Source organism: Phaenicophaeus curvirostris, chromosome 16 (genome assembly GCF_032191515.1).
Source record: "Phaenicophaeus curvirostris isolate KB17595 chromosome 16, BPBGC_Pcur_1.0, whole genome shotgun sequence".
Classification (NCBI taxonomy): domain Eukaryota; kingdom Metazoa; phylum Chordata; class Aves; order Cuculiformes; family Cuculidae; genus Phaenicophaeus; species Phaenicophaeus curvirostris.
This window is the reverse complement of record NC_091407.1, coordinates 15,062,552-15,081,057: the sequence shown is the minus strand read 5'-3', so window position 1 is coordinate 15,081,057 and position 18,506 is coordinate 15,062,552. Positions and strand designations below refer to the sequence as shown.

At 52.3% G+C, this 18,506-nt stretch overlaps 1 protein-coding gene across 2 annotated transcripts; it reads right to left on the bottom strand.

Moving 5' to 3' along the window:
- Positions 1 to 2,223: 2,223 nt before the first annotated feature.
- Positions 2,224 to 14,788, bottom strand: DNAJA3 (DnaJ heat shock protein family (Hsp40) member A3). Of its 2 annotated transcripts, XM_069870173.1 has the most exons (12): positions 14,600 to 14,788; positions 13,837 to 13,961; positions 12,711 to 12,794; positions 11,824 to 12,030; positions 10,618 to 10,770; positions 9,470 to 9,617; positions 8,362 to 8,426; positions 7,394 to 7,522; positions 6,808 to 6,923; positions 6,052 to 6,149; positions 3,863 to 3,979; positions 2,224 to 3,275 (listed from the first exon to the last, which is right to left on the bottom strand). In XM_069870173.1, the coding sequence occupies exons 1-11, from the start codon at positions 14,763 to 14,765 to the stop codon at positions 3,876 to 3,878; spliced, it is 1,395 nt and encodes a 464-aa protein (XP_069726274.1). In that variant the 5' UTR covers positions 14,766 to 14,788; the 3' UTR covers positions 2,224 to 3,275; positions 3,863 to 3,875. The 2 variants fall into 2 exon arrangements, with proteins under 2 accessions (XP_069726274.1, XP_069726275.1); XM_069870174.1 differs by lacking the exon at positions 3,863 to 3,979.
- Positions 14,789 to 18,506: the final 3,718 nt, after the last annotated feature.

The following is an 18,506-nucleotide window of genomic DNA, read 5'->3' as shown; positions in this document are numbered from 1 at the left end:
TTGTGTAATCACAGTGTCTCAGGGGTGTGAAATGGGGACAGATGAGGCTGGAGAAGCGGCCGCCTATTGTTGGGGTGAGGGGATGGTGAAACACGATTCTCTGCCTCGTCCTGCCTCGAAGCTCCAACCCCTGATTAAAACAGAGGTTACTTACAAGGAAAAGGATAGGATTAGACTTTCTGAGCAAGAAGTTGAGGGACTCTCCAGGCCATGAATTATTTTGCTGTTGGATGCAGACCCAGAGCCCAAGCGGGTGGCTCTTTGGGTGAAACAGGAGGGATTGGATCGACACTGCTGGACGGCAGTGGAAGGTGTTGTGAAACTGTTTTTTCCAGTTTGGAGCATGAGGTTCATTGTTTTTGGGAGAGGGTGGTGAAATCGGGTCCAACTCTCCATTCTGATCCCAAACTCCAACCCCTGATTATTATTGAGGGAGTGGCAGAACCTGACCTTGGTCTTGATCCAGATCCTGGCTTCAAACTCCAGCCCTTAACTATTATTGATAAGGGGGAGAAGTCTGAAATCTCTCCTGTAGGGAAAGCAAATTCATGTGCCCTAACAGAGCTGGCTGGATTGCAGGAGCTTGAGGGACCACGATGCTTTGTGATTCAAACAGTACTTTGCTGGGGTGGAGGAAATGGATTTCGGGAGCAGGATGATGTGTTTGCAATCCCTGCTCCTGGAATAGGAAAGGGGTTTTCCCAATATTTAATGCCTGGTCTGCCTCTATCTGACCTGCATCGGTTGGCAAAAAGCAGCAGCCCCTGGACAAAAGCTGCCCCCACCTCCCAAAATAGTATTTTTACTGTTTTGCAGAGGCACTTTCATATCAACAGCTCACTCACAAATCACCGAGCAAAGCTAAAACCTTCTCCTATCAGCACTTTGCAGCTTGCAGTGAAAACGCTGCTTGAGAAGACACTAACAAGCAGAATCATTCGATGCCAGCAGCTTTCCTGAGGGAGCTGCGTTTCCAGATTTTCAGTTCTGCGGAGAGGCATTTAATACGCACAGTTAAGTCACAATTCACCAGGCTCTACTGAAACGTCCTGTTATTCGTGCTTTGCAGTGAAAGAGCTACCAGAGAAAACACTGACGAGCAGCAGCATTCGATCCTAGCAGCTTCCCTGAGGGAGCTGCGTTTCCAGATTTTCAGTTCTGCGGAGAGGCATTTAATACGCACAGTTAAGTCACAATTCACCAGGCTCTACTGAAACGTCCTGTTATTCGTGCTTTGCAGTGAAAGAGCTACCAGAGAAAACACTGACGAGCAGCAGCATTCGATCCTAGCAGCTTCCCTGCGGTATTTATGCTTCCAGCTGTAAAATTTTGCTGAAGCGCCTTAATAGGCAGTTATACCACAATTCACAAGTCTATAGCCCTGCAGGAACCCCCAGCGTCCCTCTAGAGCCCCCTAGAACCTTTCTAGGACCCTCAAGGCCCATCTAGATCAGCCTGGGACCCCTTTAGAACCCCCTGGGACCCTTCTGGGCCCCTCTAGACCTCACTGGAACCCCTTTAAGGCCTTCAAGACCCACTCTAGGACCCCCAGGCCAAGCCTAGAGCCCCCTGGGACTCCTTTAAGGCCTTCCAGGATCACTCTTGGAACTCCTGGACTGCTCTAGAGCCCCCTGGGGCCCCTTTAAGGCCTTCTAGGACACTTCTAGGTCTCCCAGGACCCCTTTAAGAGACCCCCAGGACCCTTCTAAAGACACCCAGACCTACCTAGAGGCCCCAGGCACCCATCTGGGGCCCCCAGAACCCCTGTAGGGACTGCCAGCACCCCTCTAGAGCCCCCTAGGACCTTTCTAGGATCCCCAGGATCCCTCTAGAGGCCCCCTGTGACCACTTTAGGGCCTTATAGGGTCACTCTTGGACATCCAAGACCCCTCCAGAGACCCCCAGGGCCCTTCTAAATGCACCCAGACCTATCTAGAGCCCCCAAGTACCCACCTAGGGCCCTCAGGACCCCTGTAGGAACCACTAGCAGCCCTCTAGAGCCCCCTAGGACCCTTCTTGGTTCCCCCAGGACCCCTGTAGAGCACCCTGTGTCACCTTTAGAGCCTTCTAGGACCCCAGTTGGACCTGCAGGACCCCTGTATAGACTCCAAGCACCCCTCTGGGGGGCTCCCTGGGGGGCACAGTGGAGAATTGAGGAGCTCCCTATGGGGGACCTGGGGGGAGGAGGAGGCTGGAGGAGAAGACAAGGCAGCAAGGCACAGCACGTGTTAAATATCTTTATGAAGTCAAATCTTATTTACATGGATACAGAATCACTTTACCGACAGTTAAATCAGGAGGCAACACGTGCTCTATTTCAGCAAATTAAGAAAGGCAAGACTACGCCACGTCCTTGTGTAACTGGTCGATTAGTAGCTGGGCTGACGCTGCTCGCTGGGTACAACTAACACCAGCAGCTGCAGGAGCCACAGAAATACTCACTGGAAGAGTTCGATGCTGCCCGGCAGGAGCAATCCGCTGCGCTCGTATTCTCACATGTGTATGAACAATGACTCTGCCCAATTGTTTATGCTACGGGTGCTGCACTAAGGTAATAAAAGACTTTGTCCCAAACTGGCAAAGGGCTCGGTGATGAACTTGTACCCATCGGAAGTGACAGTAGCTGTGTTGTAACTTTAGTTAACAGGGAGCATGAGAGAAACCTGAGGCCAAGTGCAGATTCCATCACTGCACTCTGCGCAGGAGCTCAGCAGGACTGAGAAATCTCATGGCTGTGGAGGGAGCCGGGCTCTCTGGAGTCCCAGCTGCAGGGACTTCCCCCTCGGAGACGTGCAGGACAGCCAGGGTTAACCCTGACCCACCGAGTCTCCTAAGAGAAGGTATCTTCACCATCTTTTGTAAGTTCACCAAGCACATTCAGCACCAGAGCGAGCAGCAGCCGCCCAGGACAGCAAACTGCTCCACCCTGTGCTGCCAAGGACAATTTTTATTTCTCATTTCCACTGTTTAGGATTCTAAATAAATATTTCAACTCTATTTTTTACCAAATAAGATTCCAGCAGCAGCAGGGACTGGGAACAACCTTGAGAGAGCGAGCTGCGTTTCTACAGAGCTGGTTCTTTCCTTCATTCCTGGTTCCTAGGATGGTGAATGGGGTTTGTATCGTGACGACTGTTTGTGCCTCAGTGGTCTGTAGCCTCTCCAACTGGGATTCTCACTGACATCCCTCTCTCCAGAGCCCGCTGCCAGAAGGATCCATCCCCAACTGCAAAGATGATCTGCTGCTGGCTCCTAGCTTCCAGTAGAACGCTTCCCTGCAGTTGAAGCAAAAGAGAAATTTAATATTTCCAGAACGAATCAGTCCAAGACACGCAGGCACCCGCCTACCCTGCCATCACGCTTTGTCAGCCGCGCAGAAGAGATGAGTTTGAAGCCTGCGGTGACGAGAAGCTGAGCCCCTGGACCCCAGTCTGCCATGAATAGTCTCCTTCACTGCAGCCAACACCACCTAAATGGCACCCCTGGACTGTAACGCGGCTCGGTTGTGACAGAGATCGATTCCCTCCTGGTGTTCTAAGCTTACAGCGCGCTCTGTACGCTCAGTGCTTTGAACTGGGAACAGCCACTGCGTGGACAAGGAGGCAGAGAGGCAGAGCCACGGGGGAGGCAAGGACCTCCCTGAAGATGAACCCAGCATTTTTGCTGCAGCAAGGATGCAGTTTAGTCCCTGGCTTTTTGCTCCGGGCCACAGGGGACAGCTAGGGCTTTGCGCATCAGCGGCTGGCAGGCCTGAGGCTAAGAGAGAAGCAACGCTGCGCTCCGGCTGCTTCTACCTCCCAACAAGTGCAAATTCTGCTTGGTGTGGGGGAAAAGACGACAGTAAACACAAGAGGCCTCCTACCTCGGATGGGGTGTCAGGAGCTAAACATTTTCTTAAGTTTGGAAAGGAATCCCTCCTTGTTCTCCTCAGCCTCAGGCCTATCCCCGCCTGCGTCAGCGCTAGCCGTGGCCCTGCCACCTGGACACAAACAGCAAAGGGCTGCAGTCAGACACGTCTCCCACCAGCAGGCAGCACCCTGGCGAGGTGAGAGGGTTATTTTAGACGGGGAACGGTCAAGTCAAGGCAGCTGGTTTTGCCTTTATCCTCACATACTGGGCCGCACCTGGCAGCGAGACACAGCACGGGGCCACCGGCAGTGAAAGCACCGGAGAGCCCGGGCCCCAGACATGGAAACGAGGAGCGTGAGCCTTGGTAATGCTGTTCCCTTCCCTTCTCCCCAGCCTTCCAGCTGGCAAGGGAATTCTCGTGCTGCACAACCAAGTCAAGGACACCACAGGCTTTGGAAACAAGAACCTGGAACTGGGAGTCTGCCCTTAAAACCAAGTTGTTGGCTTAACCTCTGCCAGCCGTGACTTTACAGAACAAAAAAAGGTGACATTGGTGGTTCCGGAATAATCGTGGTGGCAGCATGACCCTGGAGGGCAGAGCAGAGTGAACCCACACCAGGACCTGCCTGACGCAATCCTCAGGCAATGCTCAAACAGCATCAACAAAAACTTGAACTCAGGGTAGAATGAAAAGGGCCCCAAGCGTTCCAGAACGAGTATCCAGATAAGGAATCTTTCTGGCAGCAACAACCATAGTTTTCCTATATAAACAAGTCCTGAGAAGTTGTTTGTCCCTTTGAGGAGCAGCTACAGTGAGAACAAAGACAACCTCTTTGCTAATCTGCTTTTTCCATAAGCAAACTGTCAATAACAAGACCCCCAAATCCTCCTCAAGCTTTCTTTGCAGAGAGCACACTGAGTCCAGTTCTCCCTGTCTCCCACGCTGCCTGCCCAGCTCAGACTGATGCAACAGGATGAAATGCAGAGTCCTGCAGCAGAACACGCCCCCATCCACCCTGCGTATTTCTGCTTTCCACAGCAAGGACACGCTTTCAGCAGCAGCCTGACTCTATGCTGCAAGCTGCTGGTGGTGGGTTCAATCCACCTTGCTGCTTAATAGTGGTAAATCCAGCAGGTTTGCTTTTTAAAAATCAAGTTTGGAGAGCATTTTTTTTTCCTTTCCAGCACATAAATGTTTTTAAAAAGCTGGAATGAAAATATCTCTCCCCTTGCCTCCAAGGCTGACCTTTAATGTGCAACCTCCATGGAAGAGACCCAACTTCTCTAATATTAAAGCTAAGAAACAGAACATTGCTAGTATTTGGCAGGTACCACCTTCTAATATCTTGAACTGCAGCCTCTGTTCCTCAGGCTCTGGCACGCGCAGGAGGGAGGACCTGAGTTGCTTTAAAATCCTCTCACCTTTGCCTCACTGTATGCAGCCAGGGATGCCCTTTTTGGTTTCAAGCACAGAAAGAAACTACAGCTTTTACATTCATTGTTCCAATACAAAGGAGAAATTATTTCCCAATAGCACAATAAAACTCTTACTGTCCTGTTTTTCTTTTTTCTTTAGCTGCTCTTGCTGCCAGGTACCTCATCACCAAAACTGGAAACACATAATTGCTGGATCAAAACTGTAAATCCAGAGCTGAAAGAGCAGCTTTGCAGAGCTCCCAGCTGGCTTCACTCCCCCACCACGCTGGATGCTGCCTGCTGACCAGAGCCACCCCTCAGCACCAGTATTTCTGTCCGAGGCTCCCCTACACGCACAGAGCAGCCTTGACAGCAGCGCTTCCCTTTGGCTTCCAAGGAGAAATGTCCCCACCGTGCTCAGAACAGAGCGGCTCACACAGGAAAATAGCCCTGAAGCACTGTTCTCTTCTGCCTTTGCTGAGACAAGTGACTTCTGGCCCAGGGGCAAAAGCAGGAGGGCTGTCATCACCACAGCAAGACTCACCATAGCTTGTCAGGTCCCCGGAGCATCCCAGCGCTTCTCTCTACTCATGCATGGATTTGCCCAGCCAGTATTCCAGTAAGACTTTCCAGGAAAAGGCTCCTTGCTTTGTGCTACAGCCTGTTAACCCCATGCTAAAACCACTTCCAACAGGTCGTGCTGATGTGCTGTCCCGAGGTGACCCTTCCTCCCCAGGAACCCGACACTGACTCCATGGGGATGAAGCCCTGCTTCCTGCTGCTCACCTGATGCTGTATTTGTGACACCGTTCACCGTGCCGTCCACATCTGTCTCGTCCTCAGCGTAGCTCATCATTAAAGCTCTCTGGCGATCTGTCAGCCTCCTGCAGGTCCAAGACAGAGGTGTTGGTTACAGCTGACAGGACATCCAGACCTCCTCAGCCTTCAGCAGTGCACACAAGAGGCAGAAACTGGAAGTTCGAGTTTAATACACCTTGAACGCACCGAGAATCCCTACAGTGCTCTCAAAATGGGCTCTCTATAAAGAGAGATGACCCAATGCACTTCACCCAACTGCAGCAGAAAATCAAAATGCTTTGAGGTGCTGAGAACTATACGGAGCTGCAACCGAACTCGCATCTGGTCGAGAGAGATCTTGGGAAAGCAGCTCCTGTGCCAAGGGCAGCAATATGAGCTGACGAGTTTCTGTCACCACAGGAACAGAGCGTGGCCAATAAGTTTAAGAAGCAACTGCCAAGCACTTCGGCTCCTTTAAGCTGGAGATGTGACAGCTGGGACATCGAATTTAGGTAACCAGGATCCAGACAGAGCTGCAGACAGCGAGGTCTGCACAAGTCAAGAACTACTTCCTCATTTTCAGGGTTTAGGATTTTCAGAGCTGGGTTGACAAAGGGTATTTAAATAAAGTACCTCATGTTAGAATAAAAAGCAGAGTGAGAAATCAATAAAGCAGTTCACGAGATCTTTCTGAACAACACTTTTGCTGAAGGTTTCCCAGGAACTCGCATTAGCTGTACTTACTGAGGAACTTTTATCTTTATGTGAATGTAGTGGTCTCCATAGCCATAACTGTTAACCCTGGGAATGCCTTTGCCACTCATTCGAATGCGCTGGTCAGGCTGAATACCAGGGGGTATCTATGAACACAGAGGAGTCATGTTTATTATTCTAGTTTCACTATTTTAAAGTAATTACACGACTATAAAAATTAACTACTTCTCCAGCAAGCTTCAAAGTAGGATGGGAGAGATCTGCTACATTCATGCACCTGGACAGACTCAGAAGCCACATGAGTAATGACGGAAAAGCTTTTGAAGGAAGAATGGAACCTCACAGTCTGTAAACCTCAGAGGGATCAGCCAGCAATGTACCTGGCCCTTCCCCTCCCTGTCCCTACAGAGCTATAGGGAAGAGAAGTGACCCAGACTGCCCAACACTCCATCCTGAAGGGATCTGCAACGCGATACGAGCAGACTTAGGAGATTAGTGCCATCATTTTAGCAAAGAAGAAGCCTCTGCTGTCCCGCATCACTTTACGTGGCGGAGGAGAAGCCTCTGCCACCCCATACCACTTTATGCCCAAGCTCTCCCACGTAGTGGTACTCACTGCGATATTGATTGTCTCGTACAAGCCTTGACATCTGGCTGTGCCTCCCAGAACAGCCTGTGCTACTGAAATAAGGAGGTCTGAATGGATGTCTGCTCCATTTCTTCTGAACACAGAACTTTTTTGCACCTAAAAGGCAGACAGTTCCAAAAAGAATTGAGCACAATGCCAAGAAGTTCTCATTTTACACTGTTTTGAAAGTTCTCAGAAGAGATTGCTGCACCCACAAAGCACTCGGCTGAGAAGCCCAAGACAAACACGGCTCTTGACACAACCGTCATTAGCCAGAGGCTTCAGAGGGTGCCTGCGTCCTAGCTCAGCGACTCCCTCCCCTAATCCTGGTTAGTTACCAGTCAGTGTGACTCTGCGGAGCCAGAGCAGACGCTGCTTTCCCCTCTGAAGAGAGGAAAGCCAGAACAGAAGGTGAAGGCCAGCACCTTCACAGTGGCCCTTACAAGCTGGAAGAAAAGTACATCTTCCTGCACCACAAAACAGGCACTGAAAAAGGTTTTTCTCCTTGACAAAGATGCATTCAACGGGAATACCAACAGGGGAAGAGGGCCTCAGGCACAGAAAATGTGCAAAGCAGCACCTAATGTGTATCTGCAGAAGGAGACTTGGCCAGCCAGTGTCTCATGGGCACTCCCAATGCACTCCAGCCGCGCAGGCAGGCAGCTCCTTCACATTTCCCAGTCAAAGACTCAAGGCATGAAGAATCTACTCTGGGTTTTGATGCCTATTATCGTAACGGCCTCACCTCAGAACAAGCAGCACTGCTCTTCATGAGCAGACAGCGTTACAGCCCTTGTTACAATGCAGATCTGCTCTCTCAGACAACCCACATGGATCGAGTTACCCTAGGGTGTTCCAAGGGATCACTCGCTCTTCCTCCTCTGTCCCCGGTTCAACCAACTGAATGAGCAACCAACTGAAATACTGAAACCAGAAAACAATATAACAATACATACCCTGAACGTAATGAAAATTTCTTTCTTTCCCACGGGCATCCGAACTGTCTGCCCATCCTCAACACCTGCAATCAGAAAAGAAATAGGGAGTGTTATTGTTATAATCCATGTGTTACTTGAACTCCTATAACTCTTGCCATCCCCAGAGCCTGCCCCCACAGCCGTGCCCGCACAGCCAGGGACATGAGGTACCAGCAGGCAGCACAGTAACGCTCTCCACAGGATCCCAGGAGCTGTGGCCAGAGGAAGGAGGTGTCAGCACATGTTTATACCTCAGAGGTGACTGCTGTGCCCCAGGCAGGCTCCTTGTTTCAATCCCTACACAATTCCTGTGGGAAATGCATCAGACTAAGGAACACTGGGCAGCCTCCACAAGCTGCAGAACTACAGGCTACACCCCCAGGGCAGTTTCAGAGACACCAGTCTTCAGCCCCACCACTCATTTTGTCCTCTCTGGTCAGGAAGACCATCAGCCCACTCTTCTGAGCCAAGCTAAGGCTTTCAAGATTCCCACCCTCTCCCCAAGCTTCATCAAGGACAAACAGAATACCCAAGGCAATAAAACCTTTAAGAATTTCACTCTTCGAAAGCTGCCTGGAATGATCTATGCAGAGCCTCAGCTCAGGAAGGGCAAAGCACTTAGGGTTAGGTTGGACATCAGGAGGTTTTTCCCCAGAGGGTGGTAGAGCCTTGGAACAGCTCCCAGGGAAGCAGTCACGGTGTCGAGCTTGACAATATTCCAGAAGCGTTGGGCCAAGGCCCTCAGCCCCACGGTGTGAATGTTGGGGTTGTGCTGTGCGGGGACAGGAGTTAGACTCGATGATCCTTGGGGGTCCCTTCCAAGTCAGGACAAACTTTCATGCTATGATTCACACTATGATTTATATCCGTGGCCAGAAAGTTCATCTTATTATGAGCCCTTTCAACAGCCAAGCTATCAGCCTGCTTTGTTCTTACAACTTCTCTGCAGCAAAACACCTTACGCTGCTCCCACGCGGGTACCTGGCAGGGACCAGCCATGCTTTGGAGGCAAGGCCCTGGCTGCTGGCCGAGCGGAAGCAACCAACTGAAGTTCTTTAAGAGAGCAGCAGAGCAGCATGCCACTAACCAGCTGGCACAGGCACCATCACTGTCTTCTTCTGCTTGGTTTGCCCCGTCCCTCGGCACACCACGCATGGCGTTGTTATGATGGAGCCGCGCCCACCGCACCGGCGGCATGTAGATCGCATGACAAAAGGGCCAGTATTTATTGTCTCCTAGGGAAGAGAACACAGACCGTACAAATATTTAGTACCAAGATGGTACTTTTCACTTCCACAAATCAATGCCAGTGACCGGCATGGCATATCTGAGTCCTTCTGCTGGCATGTGCAACCCAACAGGACAACAATATCCCTTTAACCAGGGGTGGAGCAGAAATCTGGCTCAGAAATCCAAAGAGGATCCTGCTCCTGAAAAGCTGGATCAGGTTCAGTTGCCACTGTATTTCGATTTCTACTGAAAGCCACCACTATGAGCAAGCATCTCCTGGTAAGGGGGAGGGAAACACAGAGCTTCATCTCTAGGATCTAACATGAAGCAGGAACAAAGCTCATTACAGCGCTGTTTCACAAGGAACTACAAATGTCTGTATTTTGAGAAACCCAGGGATGATCCACTTGCATGAATTATTGCCCATGTCCAGGAAAACGTTATGGAGATTGAGTCACAGACTAAACTTTGAAAGCCAGCCACCAGACTGGAGCACACGAGGAGAGAGTGGGAATTGCTCGCAGCTTCCTCTGACCTACCACACCTGTTCTGCACAGGAAGATACTCTGGTCACAGACCAACAGCTGGTACCCATTTACATACGTGGAAATCTAAAGCGTGAGGCTTGATCATTACTGTAAATAATGTGCATTTCCTTATTCTGTTATTCCCCTCTTAAGCAATCATCACCTGCCTCCTCCTTCCGCCCCTCAATTCAAGGTATCCTATTCAATGCCCAAGTAATTGCAGAACAGTCACATTACATGAATATGGTTTGCTGGATCAAACCAGATGGATATTTGCTGGATAATACCAGATGATCTCGTCCTGAAGGGCAGAGCCTGTCTTTAACACAAATAAAATCCTTCTACCGCCTATTAACATCAAGTCCACACTAACCCAAGATAACTCGATGACTGTACTGGGAATTCTTCCCTGTGGAAGGGCCTGGCTTGCCCCAGCAAGGAAAATCACAGCAGAACCTGTGTCTCTGAAAGCTCTTACCATGCCGGTGCCATTGCAGTAGTGACAGCGCTGCGCCTTGGTGCCGGGTTCGTGTCCTTTACCATCGCATCGCTCACAGGAGTCGTTGATGTTCACCACGATCTCCTTGTTAACACCTTTTGCGGCTTGGGTGAATGTCAGCTCCATGATGTACTGTCAGGAAACACGGGTGTCAGTCTACAGCCTCGAGCAGAGGGAAATTAGCTTAGGCCAAATAGCAAACAACGCTTAAATACACCCAGGTAACAGAGAGGGTGGAAACGGAGGGACGCACAATTCATACAGAAGGGTTCTGCCTCACTTGAGAAAGCAATAACCTGCCTTAGGATTAGAAAGGGGTACAAAAGGATATTGCAGGAATGATGTACAACATCAATGATGTCTCATGAGCAGCTGTGTAGCAAAAGAGAGAGTTAAGAATAGAAAAGAAGGAAGTAAAAATAGAAATCAAGCATTTTCCTGCTCCAGAAAACCCTGAATATTTCTTAAGGATTTGTTTCACGGGAATGCAGCAAAAGGCAATAGCGAAGGCTTTCAATCCCAATGACACCATCTGCCGTTCCTGAGTAAACTCGTTACTTACCAAGGGAAATTCAAGCAGAATAGGAAACACTCTTTACAATAAAAATGTCAGGTTTAGTAAAGCCAGAAGCACCAAATAGCAAGCGTTTCTGAAGGCAGCACAGGAACCAACACTCTCAGTACTCGAGAGAGCATTTAGCTGCACAGCAAAGAACAAGACTGGCCGTGTTTTATGGGCTCCCCTGCAAAATCAAGCCAATTAAGTTGCAAAGTTAAGCCAATTAAGCAGCCAAACCTGACGCCGAAAGGCTTGTTTTATAGTCAAAAGGTATTTTGTGGTTTTCAACATTACAGATCAAAGCAAATACATGTAAATAAATGTACAGCACGAAAAAAGAGGCCTCCAGTGATGGAGCAGCTTGGCGGCAGCAAGTGGCATAAGTAAACACCAGGTGAAGGAACCAAATCCAGAAAAGATACCCTGTCAGGAGCTGTGGAGGAAGTGTCTATACAGCTCTCCCACCTACACCATGGGACACTCGCGTGCTGACATTCCTAGAAGCAATTTCTTTCCTCAAGCTCAGTCCCGGAGCACGCTGTGCCAGGCTAGTGTCCCTCTCAGACTTTTGCGGTTTCCCTTTCTTGTTTTCTTTTCATTACTCGGAAAATAAACGTGCTTCATACCTCCTGCGGCTGGTCAAAGACGCTCTGAAAATCCCCGAAAGGGGATCCCGAAAACTCTCCAAAGATTTTTCTGAAGAGCTCCTCGGGGTCAATGGAGGGACCGCTGCTCCAGTACTGCCGCCCGGCGCCAGCACCGGTCGCGCCAGGCTCGAAACTAGCCGTGCCATACGCATCGTACTGTTTCCGCTTCACTTCGTCACTTAATACCTTGGAGACAAAAGAATGATTGCCATCAGGACACTACAGATCCCAAGTAACTTATTCTGCAGAGCAGGAGAATTCCAGGCGTTACTGCCACAAGCCCAGGTTCTCCAAACTTCTTGTCATCATCCCAGCTCTCAGCAGCGTGGGGATTACTGAAAAGCCATTTTCTCCCATGTGCCTCTCAGCTCATTGTCAGAAAAATGACAACATCTTAGTAATTTATTATAAGCAAGAATAAGTCATGCTATACTCAGTCAAAAAAGCTGGTGATCAAGAACACTGCGTTAAATCTGGAAACCCCCAGAGCAAACACCAGCCCAAGTGGATTTCTGAACGAGCTGAAGAGCAGGAAGAAGCGGGGCTGGGTGCAGCCCCTCCACCCCAAACAACTCCTGGCTGTGGGCAGGGGTTTGATGGTTTATTTAAGCTAGTCAATAATCCCACCGCAGTGACCACGGTGGAGAAAAAGCACAAACTGTAAGAGCCACTGATGAGTCCAGCTAAATCAGGTCTTTGGGCCAAGCCCTTTCCTGGAGATCCCACTGGGACGCAGCCACTCAAGGATAAAGCACAAGGCATCAAAAAATCAGCCATGGTTTTACAGGAAACACACAAGAAAGGCTTCGTCCCATCTACCCTCCAACCCTTCCTCCTTTTCACGGCAATCAAATCCCACACATTACCTCATAGGCTTCTGCGAGCTGAGCAAACTTCTCTTTGGCCTTCGGGTCATCCTTGTTTGTATCAGGGTGGTACTTCTTTGCCAGCTGAACAAGAAAAATCGAACTATTAGAGACTGACAAGAGTAATTTACTTTAGCATGGCTCACATGGCAGGAAAAACACACCAGGCAAAGCTTGGTATTAATTCTCTGTATTTTAGGGAACCCAAAGCCGTGGCTTCCCATTACCATTCCAGTATTCAGCCCTGTGGAAAAGGCCCCGGAGTGCTGGGGGATAAGCTCAACATGAGCCGTCAATGTACGCTCGCAGCCCAGAAATCAACCGTGTCCCAGACTGCATCCACAGCAGTGAGACCAACAGGGCTTGGGAAGGGATTCTACACCTCTGCTCCTCTCTGCTGAGACCCCACCTGGAGCCCTGTGTCCAGTTCTGGAGTCCTCAGCACAGGAAGGACATGGAGCTGTTAGAGCGAGTCCAGAGGCCACAAAAATGATCAAAGACCCAAAACACCTCCTCTCTGAAGAAAGGCTGAGAGAATTGGGATTGTTGAGCCTGGAGAGGAAAAGGCTCCTAGAACAACTTATTGGGGCCTTTCAATACTTAAAAGGGCACTGATAAGAAAGACGAGGAAAAGCTTTTTAACAATGCCTGTGATGTCTTTAATTAACAGAGAAGAGATTTAGGCTAGATCCTAGGAAGAAATGTTTTCCTGAGATGGTGGGGAGGCCCTGGCTGAGGTTGCCTAGAGAAGCGGTGGCTGCCCCATCCCTGGAGGTGTTCAAGGCCAGGTTGGATGGCGCTTGGAGCCCCTGATCCAGTGGGAGGTGTCCCTGCCATGGGCAGGGGTGTTGGAATAGGATGGGCTGGGCTTTAAGGTCCCTTCCAACGCAAAGCATTTTGTGATCCCATAATGAAATACAGGAGTTGCTCCCAAGTCTCTCAGCAACTCCAGGACCTTCTTGAAAGAGCTCCAAGATAATGGCACAGGCAGAACTTGCTTTTGGGATCCATAGCCTGCTGTAGCGAGCCTTCCTGCTTCTCCCTCCCCTTGACTGCCGTGGGTCTGAGCACGGGGACCCCAGGCAAGGCCGCAGGTGATCCCAGGCCCTGCTCCCCGCTGACGTGCCTGATAATAAGCCTTCTTGATCTCCTTCTGGGTGGCGGAGCGGGGCACCCCCAGCACCTGGTAATAGTCCTCCTTGGCGTGGGCCCTGGTGCTGCTGTGGAAGGCAGCGGCAAATCGCCTTGGTCCTATGGGATGGGAGGGCACAGGGGTCATGGAGAGAATCCGGCTCGGGGGCGAGAGGCGGGGGCCTGGCCCCACACTGACTCCCATCCCCTATCCTTTCCCTACAGCTCCTGCATCACCATTTCCCCCGGGTCCGCAACCACCACCCCTGCTTCCCCCCAACACCAGAACCTCCCCATCCGGCCCCTCACCACCAACTTCAGACCCCTGCCCCACACTCCTGCCCTAGCCCCCTCACCACCCCCTCCCTCCAATACCTCATCACTGCCCCCTGGCTCCTGCACCAAACCCCAGGCTCTCACCACCCCGGAAGCCCCAGCCCCCTCACGCCCCTTCCCAGGCCCCCAAACGCCCCCGTCCTCTCCTCCCTCCCGGCCCCAGACCCTGCACTGCTTTCCCCTGCCCCTGTGCCGAACCCCAGCCTCTCCCCGCCCCCCTTACCAGTCCCAGCGCCCTCCCCATACCCCCTCACCACAAGACACCGGCTCCTGCTCCCCCCAGAACCCGAGAACCACCCCCACGGCCCCTCACGACGACCCCCAGACCACTGGTCCACACTCCTGACCCTCAGCCCAGGGTCAGCCCCACCCCTCAGCCCCCACACCGCCCCCGGGCCCCTGCTCCCTCTCAGCCCGCTCACCCGCGGCGCAGAGCGGCAGCAGGAGAAGGCGACGTGGGACGGCGTGAGTCGGCGGGAGGCTGAGTCCTCGGACGAGCCAGACGAGCGGCAGGCGCCCCCCGGGCCCCCCAGCCCCGCGGCTCCTGGCGGCGGCCCCGAACCAGCGCGAGGAGCACGCGGCCGCCATCTTGGCCCGCGCGCCGCGCTGCGACTGCGCCGGGGAGGGGGGTGGGGGCGCGAGGGGAGGAGGGAGCGGCGCATGCGCAGACGGAGGCCCTCGCGCCGGCGGGGAGGGAAGCGCATGCGCAGAGAGCGCCTCACGCCGGCGGCAGAGGAGACAAGCGCATGCGCAAAGAGCCTCGTGCGCGCGAGAGGAGAGCAGAGCGCATGCGCAGGGACAGCCCGCTCCGGTCAGAGCCTCGCGCCAGGACTTGGAGCGGCGCGTGCGTAGGGAGAGCCTCGCGCCGGCGGAGCAGCGCGCATGCGCAGAGAGGACGCCTCGCCGGCTGAGAGGCGCGCGCGTGCGCAGAGAGGGAGAGAGAGAATCACAGAATCACCAGGGTGGAGAAGACCCGAAGACCCACCGGATCATCGAGTCCAACCATTCCCATCAATCACTAAACCATGTCCCTCAGCGCCTCGTCCACCCGTCCCTTAAACACCTCCAGGGAAGGTGACTCAAGCCCCTCCCTGGGCAGCCTCTGCCAGGGCCCAATGACCCTTTTGTGAAAATTTTTTTCCTCATGTCCAGCCTGAACCTCCCCTGGCAGAGCTTGAGGCCATTCCCTCTCATCCTGTCCCCTGTCACTTGGGAGAAGAGCCCAGCTCCCTCCTCTCCACAACCTCCTTTCAGGGAGTTGGAGAGAGCAATGAGGTCTCCCCTCAGCCTCCTCTTCTCCAGGATAAACACCCCCAGCTCTCTCAGCCATTCCTCTTGTTCTCCAGCCCCTTCCCCAGCTTCGTTGCTCTTCTCTGGACTCGTTCCAGAACCTCAACATCCTTCTTGTGGTGAGGGGCCCAGAACCGAACACAGGATTCGAGGAGCAGTCTCACCAGTGCCGAGTACAGAGGGAGAAGAACCTCCCTGGACCTGCTGGCCACGCCGTTTCTGATCCAAGCCAAGATGCCATTGGCCTTCTTGGCCACCTGGGCCACTGCTGAGAGAGAGACCCCCGCGTGTGCGCAGAGCCCCTCGCCGGGGTGGGTAACAAGAGACGTGTGCGTGTGCACAAGGAACCCAGCACAGGGAGGGGAGCGTGCATGTGTAGAGCCTCGCGCCTGTGGAAGGGGGACCTCATGCAGCCCTGGGGTCAGAACCTCGTGAGGGGAACAAGGGCGAGGGGCTGCACCTGGGTCCAGGTTATCCCCGAGCTCATTACAGGAGGGGATTGTGTTCCTGGGTGGAAGTGTGGATCTGGTGGAGGGTCAGGAGGCTCCAAAGGGATATGAACAGGCTGGACCGCTGGGCTCAGACCAATGGCAGGAGGGTTAACAAGGCCAAATGCCGGGTCCTGCACTTGGGGCACAACAACCCTGAGCAGCTACAGACTAGGAGAAGTCTGGCTGGAAAGCTGCCTGGAGGAGAAGGACCTGGGGGTGTTGGTTGACAGCGACTGAACATGAGCCAGCAGTGGCCCAGGTGGCCAAGAAGGCCAATGGCATCTTGGCTTGGATCAGAAACGGCGTGGCCAACAGGTCCAGGGAGGTTATTCTCCCTCTGTACTCAGCACTGGTGAGACCGCTCCTCAAATCCTGTGTTCAGTTCTGGGCCCCTCACCACAAGAAGGATATTGAGGCTCTGGAGCAAGTCCAGAGAAGAGTAATGAAGCTGGTGAGGGGGCTGGAGAACAAGAGGAGCATTTGAGAGAGCTGGGGGTGTTTAGCCTGGGGAAGAGGAGGCTGAGGGGAGACCTCATTGCTCTCTCCAACTACCTGTAAGGAGGTTGTGCAGAGGAGGGTGCTGGCCTCTTCTCCCAAGTGACAAGACAAGAGGGAATGGCCTCAAGCTCCTCCAGGGGAGGTTCAGGCTGAACATTAGGAAAAAAATTTTCACAGAAAGAGTCATTGGGCACTGGCAGAGGCTGCCCAGGGAGGTGGTTGAGTCACCTTCCCTGGAGGGGTTTAAGGGTCGGGTGGACGAGATGCTGAGGGACATGGTTTAGTGATTGATGGGAATGGTTGGACTCCATGATCCGGTGGGTCCAACCTAGTGATTCTGAGAGCAGCCCTGCGGGGGTGCAGGCAGATATGAGCCAGCAGTGGGCGCACACAGCCCAGAAACCAACCGTGACCTGGGCTACATCGAAATCAACGCGGCCAGCAGGGCAAGCAAGGAGATTCTGCCCCTCTCTTGTGAGACCTCATCTGGAGTATTGTGTCCAGTTCTAGAATCCTCAGCATAAGAAGGAGATGGAGCTGTTGGAACAGGTCCAGATGTTGCCACAGGAGGCCACAGGCGTGATCTGAGGGCTGAAGCACCTCCCGTACGAGGACAGGCTGAGAGAGTTGGGGTTGTTCAGCCTGGAGAAGAGTAGACTCCGAGGAGACCTTAGAGAAGCCTCTGGTACCTGAAGGACCTACAAGAAAGCTGGAGAGGGACTGTTTACAAAGGCTTGTAGTGATAGGATGAGGGGCAATGGGTATAAACTGGAGAGGGGGCAAATCAGACTAGATATCAGGAGGAATTTCTTTGCGATGAGGGCAGGGAGGCCCTGGCCCAGGCTGCCCAGAGCAGTGGTGGCTGCCCCATCCCTGGAGGTGTTCAAGGCCAGGTTGGATGGGGCTTGGAGCCCCTCATCCAGTGGGAGGTGTCGCTGCCCACGGCAGGGGGTGGGACTGGATGGGCTTTGAGGTCTCTTCCAACCCAAACTAGTCTATGATTCTATGATCGAAAGTTTAAATGAGGTGGCCCAACACCCTGTCAGGCCGAGCTTTTAAAAGAGTCCGGTGCAGAGGAATCCACCCCTTCCCTGGGGATGTTATTCCAGTGTTTTACTGTGCTCTTGCAGAAAAATGTTCTGGAATCACAGAACCACAGAATGGTTTGGTTGGAAAAGACCTTTGAGACCCTGGAACCCAACCATCCCTGACCACCACTGAACTGGATCCCTGAGCACCCCGGTCAAGCCCTGTGGCAGCGCTGTGCCTGTGGGAGAAACCAGCTCGGCTCTCACACTCAAGATCACTACATAAACATCTGCCACATGGCTTTTCCAAATAAACCCATTATTGAGGTGATTTTTTCAAGCAGGCAATATGACAACACACAGACCAGCACAGTGGTGGCTGCAGAGAAGCTCCCATCATCAGCCCCATAGGTCACGTCACTGTCACAGCGAACCTAGAAGATCACTGTTTCCAAAGATCACTCAGAGCTCTCGGTACGAGAGAACCTTCCCGCAATGCCAGTACTAGATCTACTCCTTTCCTTAACAGAAAAAAACAACAAATAAAATCACACAATCATAGTATAGTTTGGGTTGGAAAGGACCTCAAAGCCCATCTAGTTCCAACCCCCCTGCTGTGGGCAGGGACACCTCCCACTGGATCAGGGGCTCCAAGCCCCATCCAGCCTGGCCTTGAACACCTCCAGGGATGGGGCAGCCACCACTGCTCTGGGCAACCTGTTCCAGGCCTTCCCCACTCTCATCGTGAAGAAATTCCTCCTCATGTCTAGTCTAAATCTGCCCCTCTCCAGTTTATACCTGTTGCTCCTCGTTCTATCACTACAAACCTTTGTAAATGGTCCCTCCCGAGCTTTCTTGTAGCCCCTTCAGGTCCTGGAATGCCTCCTCACTTCTGCAGCCTTGGAATTGTTAAAATAAACAGAAGTATCAAAACATTTTTGGTCGCTGTTGCTACACAGTTGGAAATAAAGACTGATGACAATGTATTTTCCCAGACAAAGAACGCTGCATTGGAAGGGAAG